The following is an 8,013-nucleotide window of genomic DNA, read 5'->3' as shown; positions in this document are numbered from 1 at the left end:
GAATAATCATTTAGTTGAACAGAAAACCTTTGTATTACTTATTTTCTAAATTAATTCTTGGTTCCGATTCAGTCCTCAAAATTCAAAGCTCAAGTATAATTTGATATATCTGAATTTACTATTTTTTCTTTCTTTATTTTATTATTTTCTCTTATACAAATTTTGGGCTTTACAGTTCTAGATCATGTGTCGGATAGTTCAACTCGTGCTTTTTCCAATCCTTAACGAGATGCATCATAATATATATCAAATCCTTTTTGCAGATCCGACATTGACTTATACTAGAGGTGACATGAATCTCAACTTTAGCTAAGTAAAAAGATACAAAGGCACAGTAAAAAGGAAATAAAATAGGATTCTATGGAAAAACGACAGAGATGTAGTGTACATAACATTTTACAGGGTGCATAATGAGCTCTTTAGCTAAGGGAAAACGATTCTTATAAATTTTACAGTAACTTGTCGATTCAAACAATTATATTATATGGCATGGGGTCAAATTTTATAGAGCTCTTACCAAGCATCAACATAGAAGTTAGGCTATGTTCTAGTACCACATCAGTGTTCCATGTGGACAACATCAGATTTTCAGATGGACTCAAGGAGATGAAGGTATTGTTAGTAGTTTAATATGACACAATGACTACATCCCACTACTTCATGTTCCTCCACTTGACCCTCAAATCATAAGGCAGATGCATCCTGTGAAACAACATCACTGCCACATTCTAGTATCTGAATCCAGAGAATTTGCGCATCACAGAGAAAAGTATAAATACACATAGTCAAGCAAGATACAACTACATACTATAAACCTGAGCTTAGAATAGTTAGCGTCAAAGATCGTTTCAACAATAAAATTTACATTCAAAGAACAATTACACTCAAAAAGTCGTTTCTTCTCCTGTTGGTGAAACAGGATTGGAAATGCAAGACATGTGTGCTCAGTTCTTCAAGTAGTACTAAATGGGAGGTTTTCAGAAATGAAATTTCCTAAATTAGATGGAAAATGCGAACAAGACATGTAGTATTAAAAAATAAAGTTACCTCAACATTTATGCTCTAGTCCCCTTTTTTATGTGTGCAGAATATTTATTATTTTTTACAACATGCAGAATTACTTATTACTCAATCCATCCCAAATTATAATTCGCTTGAATTTTTTGTGGCTTGTTTGACCGGCCCATCTATTCAATTTTTTTTGCGAAAAAAATGAAAAATTCAAAGCCGCATTTAAAGTATATTATATACTAAACAATATCACGTCAAAGATTAACAATAATTATGATTTTTTTAATAAGACAACGGTCAAACTTAGGATAAAAAGTCAAATGAATTATAAATTGGAGCAGAGGAAGTATTATATTAAGAAGAAAAAAACAGAGGGGAAAAGCCAACAAGCTGAACACACAGGGTAATACCATAGGTGTGCATTCAATATTGAATAATCACAATATAAACCGAAGCTAATAACTATATTGGCCAGCAATTAAGTGTGATCTAATTTGATATATCATAGAACTAACCATGCTGTCCTGTAAACAGCTTTTTCACTTATATATCATGGAACTAACCATGTTGTCCTGTAAACAGCTTTCTCAAAGCATTACGAAAGGACATTAAAGCATCATCAGACTAGATCACCTAAAGACATGTAATCCAACTTTGCACAACCTAATTCTAGTAGATTTACCCACACTGCTAGTTTGCCCAACACTTGGATGATCAAGCTCTTGTTGAACATGCAGAGAAGTCCCCCAGAAACAACAACCTCAGTGTTTGGTGGCAAGAACAGATGACTCCAAGAAACAGGGTATGTAAGGGGTAATAACCACATAGCCCTTTTCAAGATTGCAGAGACCACGCAGTTCCTGAGTATCCATGTTATATGATACAAGTTTCTGGTTCCAGTGCTGAACAAGGATGAACGAATTGTGATCTGGATGAATGGCCATAATATCGAAGTCTCTGATTGGGTGACTCAGTAATTCAAAGAACTGTAAAGAGCTCACATTGTGCTTTAGGATCCATGCTTGTGTATCATAGTCCTCAAGAACCCAGATCGACATCCGCGTGAAGCGCAGATCTAATTGCACATTCACACCGATGCAGTGTAGATGGTCTTGTGATTGACCAATAAAAACAATTGCTTCCACATCCTTACCATGCCAGCCGATGATACTACAAGTTTTCCCTTCCCCATCCACTGCAATTATCACATTCTCTTGTTTCTGAAGATCGAAGACAAGAAAATGCAGCAGACCATCGACCAAAGCCCAGCCACACATGAATCCAATCACGGATTCACCCCACAGCTTCCATTCACCGCCCTCTTCACCTCGCCCCCACTTGCTTGACCTGTCACTCCATGCCTTGGTTTCAGACGAGTAAGAGTGTACCGTTTCCACCTCCTTCACCGCATTATCCTCCCAGATCTGGACCAAGTGGAAGTGCGAGGAGACAGCAGGGTTAAACATCAGAAACGTGTGCGCATATCTTTCCCCACGAACCAAAGGTGGAGGAGGACAAGAGCCGGAGCTGGTGGGCACAGTCATCAATTCCTCGGTCGCAGGGTTTGTCACGATGTACCCGAACTTGTCCTCCCGGATGCACCCAAAGAGCAGGAGCCCGTTGCAAGAATCCAAGAGGACCATGTGCTCCACGCCAGGCAGCATTGCCGTGATGAAGGAGAAGGAAGGGTCGACCGGAGGCACGCGTTCTCCGCTCCCCGACAGGCTGGTGAATTGGCCGTAGCTGAGAGGCCCTTCGACGACGCCGTGGAAGAAGCCTTCCAGGGTTTGGGGAAGCTTCTTGCGGTTGAGGGGGTCGGTGATGAGGTTGCGCCAAGATTTGCACACGCACGTGCAACGGCGGAGGTCTTTGACGGGCACGCGCGAGAGAATCTCCACCATCAGCTCGTCGTAGAGGTCCGCCACCGCCCTCCCCTTTGCGCAGTCCATGGCGCCGGGAGCGGGGAAGGGACGCGCTGCAAGCTAAGAGTGGGGAAGGTGAGGTTAGGGATGGATGAGCACAAGAGACGGGGAGTACAAAATGCGGCGAACGGGGAAGCACCGGCTGCCGAAGTGGGTCTGCGTCGACGGCTGCGGATGCGGCGCTAGCCGACGGGGCCCTCGCTGAGATGGGGGGTTTAGGAGGAGAGAAGCGTGCTAATAGCCAAAGATTTAATGGTGTCTTTTATGGATGTGCCGGCGTCCAAAGTGTCAACGAGGTGTCCTTTAAAAAAAATGGAGTGTCCAAACTAGTCTTTAAAAATATTTGGTTTCTAGCCATTATTTTTTGGTCTATACATTTTAATACTTTTTAGGCTATGTTTAAAAACATTAGAGCTAATTGTTACTAGCTACTAAAATTAGTTAAAGACATCAAATAGTCTAGATAATTATTCAGTTTTTAACTATTTTTAGCAAATTAGCTAATAGTTAGCTAGCTATGTGTTAGCTCGCTAATTCTACCAACAATTTTTTAGCCAACGAACCATTAGCTCTAGTGCATTCGAACATCTTCTTAGTCTCTAAATTGGCAAACACAAAGACTAAAAATAGAGATAATCTCTCTTTTAGTCCATGTGTTCGGCAATTCAAAGACTAAAAGGGATAAGTAGAGATACTAAATATTAGTTCATATAAACCAAACACCCACTTACAATCTTAGCAATGGTAATCGACACAGAATCACTTTGGCAACTTTAAAGTTTAAAGTTTTCTTGTATTGTCATCTAAGGAGGTGTTTGGTTTTAATGGACTAATTTTAGTCCCCTATTTTATTCTATTTTAGTCTTTAAATTGCTAAATGCGAAAGCTAAAACTATATTTTATTTTCTATATTTAACAATTTGGGAACTAAAATAGAATAAACTAGAGGGACTAAAAATTAGTCCCTAGAAACCAAACACTCTCTAAGTCCAATTAACGAATTAATATTAATAGGATCTTTTTAATATTCCTAAGTCTCATGTGTAAATTATATAAAGCTCAAGTACCATCCTAAGCTTTTTAAAACCGTCTAAACAGACCTCTACGGGCTTAAAAAGTTTAAGTTTGGATGATATGCAGTCATGCACACAATAAAAGTGTGCCTACGTCGTCGATCAGGATAAAGAAATTTGATTGCAACTTCATAGATATTAGAAATAGATACCGACCTATCGGGCGCTATACCAGCCAATTATATACAGACTATCAATGTCAAGCAGTATTAGTGCTCTTTAATATGTTTATGTATTGAGAGTTTCTACTTCCCACAATAAGGGCTACCGGACGCTCATCTAAAATTTGCTATTTAATTCATCGGACATTGAATTTTCTAGTGACCTCGCCTAATAATACTCAATCAAATATTAAGCATGGATAAGGGAACCATCAAAATCCAGACAAATGTAGTGGTTCAATACATTGGTTATGCATATCAAAAAATTAATTAATTGTCTATTGATGAATCCCATCATTTGAATTTTCTCCGATATTAGAAGATATTGATATACTTTGGACGATATTAGAAGATATTGATATACTTTGGACTACAGGTGGCGACAACTATTTCAGAAGCTACACACTTTTCATTCACGAAATATAGTTGGATCACCATCAACATTGGCAGATATCCAGGCACAATCGAATTTAAGGGTAAACTCGAGTGCGTCTCATATGTGTGCCAAATAAAGATCCACACATATAGTGACTCAATGTATACATACGAATGTCATAATTTTTATTACATAATGAAAATGTCTTAAAATAGTTGATAATAAATAAATCGAACTAAGATAAATATCTCCTCAGCGTCAACAGTTGACTGGGAGACGACGCCTAGATCTCATCGTAGTAGTCTTCCTCCGGCAGTATATGCTCTTCACCTAGGGGGTTATAGTAACAGTGAGCTCACAGACGTTCATCGCTCAGCAAGTATGGGGAATAATGTGCATGAGCTCATTTACGGTGAGAGCTCGTGTGTAGTGAAAGGATTATCAACAAATCTCTACTACTTATTAAGGCTGCAATAGTAGTCGGGCATTCCTCGTTCTGCCATTCCGATTCCCTCCTCCCCGTGCACAGCCCATTCCCATTCCCCCGTACAGCCGGCGCCTAGCTAAAATTAAAAAAAAATACACATGCCCTTAAGGGGATTTGAACCCACGACCTCTCAAGCAAATGCTAGCAGTAGCTACCACTACACCATATGTGTGTTTATGTCTACATCTATAACAGAAAACACATCTACTACATCTCTCCTCAAGCCCACATGCTATCCTTGCACAATGCGTAGTATTAGATAAGTATCACCGAGATTCTTGAACTATATTTTTGGATGGAGTGAGTAGTATTTAAAGAAGAGCCTTACATGCAATTTCTTTTGTTTGAATAATATTTTCAACTTAAATTCCTTTTTTGCATGCGTGACATTTATTCTTCGTAATATTTTTTCCATGGATCTGACTTGTGAGTCATTTTTATAAACCAACGCCAAACATGAATCCATGTTTCTTATTTGAAAACCCCGAACAAACATCATTAGCAGGAGGCACTCGCGTTGGGGTCGCTCATCGACGACAAGAAGAAACTTGGCGACTGCTAGTTTGATCTCTAGAAACAGCCCTACGTGGCCGCATATGCCGCTATGTACGACAAGCTCTGGCGCCGCCACCGCTTGGACGCGGTGCAGAGCGGCTGCTCCGCGCTGTCCATCGTCAAGCAGGGGGACCTCATGGTCGTCGCCAACATCGGTGACTCTCGGGTTGTTCTGGGCACTGCATTCAACGACGATGCCATCACGTCGTCCAGCTCATCGTCCACCTGAAGCCCAACCTGCCACGTAAGTCGCTACTGACTGGCCATGAATTCTTGTGCGCTGAGACGATGGTCGTTGCTGACATTGTATGAGTGTCCTTGAACACGATGTATGTAGAGGAGTAGCGCATCCGGTGGTGCAACGGTCAGGGGTACTACCTTGCTGATGAGCCCGGGGTACACTTCGTTTTACAGCCCAGCCAAGAGTCATCAGTACTCGGTATGTCGCGCGCGTTCGATGACTACTATATCGAGGACTGTTGCGTCATCTTGGCGCCAGAGGTGACGCAGAGGAGGACCGACAACAATGACCAGTTCGTCATCCTCGCCACCGTTGGGATAGCTTTTGTGCCGGCTTGCCTTTAATTCTCTTCGCAAACACACACTTGCCTTTTTGTTTAAGCAAAAGTGTATGGTGGTATATATCTGATGACTAACGATGTACGATGTACGATGTAATTTCTTCCGGTATGTGTGGAACGTGCTCTATAATGATGAGACCATACAAATCGTGACATATATCGAAATCTGCATGATACCGATGGTTGCAATGTAGTGGTGAAACAGATAGATTATAAATAACAAAATTTATGTATAGTCAGAATCACAAATTGATTATGAAACATTTTCTCATAACGGTATAACACACATTTTTTATATAAGTTATCGTAGTATACTCGTATTATATATTCCTGTTGCAACGCATGGGCATTCAGCTAGTAATGGTTAAAGCTGATCATTGCATTTGATAATTTAGTTAACATTTTATTAGCAATTACTAAGTATAGTTGTATACCAACCCGATTAAATAAGAGACCACATAATAATAAATATCACAATGCAATACAAATGACAGGTTAAGTTTCATTCCATAAATTACTCATGTGAGGGTCCGAGCCGCTCATGACTGTGAGTATGGCTGATATACCAGTTTTACACTTTTCAGAGGTTTCACATCTTTACCCACAAGTAGTGTCACCCATTTGTCAAGGGGTCTCGAATCCCATTCATCTCTACCGAGGAGACGAGGCAGGGTTGCGCTATGAGGCCTTTCCAAAGTTCCACTAGAGGAGAGAACCCTCTACGGTTTCCAGCCTAAAGGCGATATAGGAATCCCTCGTCCGAAAAGTTATACAGACAGTCCGACCCGAGGACCTCCCTACACCAGCACTCCTCCACCCCGCCTGCCCCTTTTGGGAAATGATTAACTCGCACTAGCTTTTCTAATTAATCAGCCAAGGGCGTCTCGTTCCACCCTTGTGATAGCATTGTTTTTCTCGGGTGGTCACTACATGTTCCAATTAACCAAAATAATTTTTCCATGAACAATAAATGATCCATTGATAGTACTAAGTATGATCATGATTCATATGTATCATAACACTCAAAACCACATGGAGCAATAGCAAATACTACCCAATTGTTCATTTGTAAACAAGGTATAGGGTAGAGAAAACTAGGATAAACTATTAGGTCACATCAAGTTAACCAAAGCTTGTCACAGTGATTATGGAGAACATTATCAGATAAAGAAAAGTGATCAATGGCCCAATTTGCCTTCTGTGAACTCCTGCTCAGGGTCATCGACCTGCTGTGCTTCAGGCTTCTCAGTCACTTGCTCGTCTACTTGCATCGATACAAACAAACAATATAGAGGCAGAATTAACATTGCACCAAACAAGGGAAAAATTGCATGACATTAATCTACGCATCGCTATAAAATCATAGGTTCGAGAACTGCTAGATTCAGAGTTAAAACAAATGAGTTACGAATTTTCTAAGTTTTTAGAATTAAATTGATAATAAAATGATTTTCTATATCAATTTACACAATTTTAAATATCCTATGGGCTGCAACCATTAATTTTGCGAAGCTTAGAGTTCATTTTGAATAATACTTGACTAATCTGCAAGGATCTTTGTATATATGTGAACGACGGGTTGGTATTCATAAAACTTGAGGGATCTATTGTAAACGAGCCACACCGAAGAGGTATTAGTGAATGTGAGACGTCCGACCAAATTTTGGTGGCTGCGATTAGATTGTAGCCTAAACGACTCGCTACGAAACTGGGACCACAAGATCTCGATCTGACGGTGCTGATTTAATGAAGCGAAGTGGGTACTCTCCAATCCAATCTAGACCGTCCATCATAAAATGCACGACCAGGGCTTATTTGCTTCACCTCTCTCTCCTCTCAACTAACAC

The 8,013-nt window shown here is 40.3% G+C and overlaps 1 protein-coding gene across 1 annotated transcript; it reads right to left on the bottom strand.

Annotated features, from left to right (window-relative positions):
- Positions 1-1,458: 1,458 nt before the first annotated feature.
- On the bottom strand, positions 1,459-3,163 carry LOC103632039 (F-box protein At5g07610). Its single transcript, XM_008653897.4, has 2 exons — positions 3,073-3,163; positions 1,459-2,993 (listed from the first exon to the last, which is right to left on the bottom strand). The coding sequence occupies exon 2, from the start codon at positions 2,958-2,960 to the stop codon at positions 1,773-1,775; it is 1,188 nt and encodes a 395-aa protein (XP_008652119.1). The 5' UTR covers positions 2,961-2,993; positions 3,073-3,163; the 3' UTR covers positions 1,459-1,772.
- Between the last annotated feature and the right edge of the window lie 4,850 nt (positions 3,164-8,013).

The sequence above is a fragment of the Zea mays genome, chromosome 7 (genome assembly GCF_902167145.1).
Source record: "Zea mays cultivar B73 chromosome 7, Zm-B73-REFERENCE-NAM-5.0, whole genome shotgun sequence".
In the NCBI taxonomy this organism is placed as follows: Eukaryota; Viridiplantae; Streptophyta; class Magnoliopsida; order Poales; family Poaceae; genus Zea; species Zea mays.
Note: the sequence above shows the minus strand (reverse complement) of the source record. Positions and strands in the feature narration are given on the sequence as shown.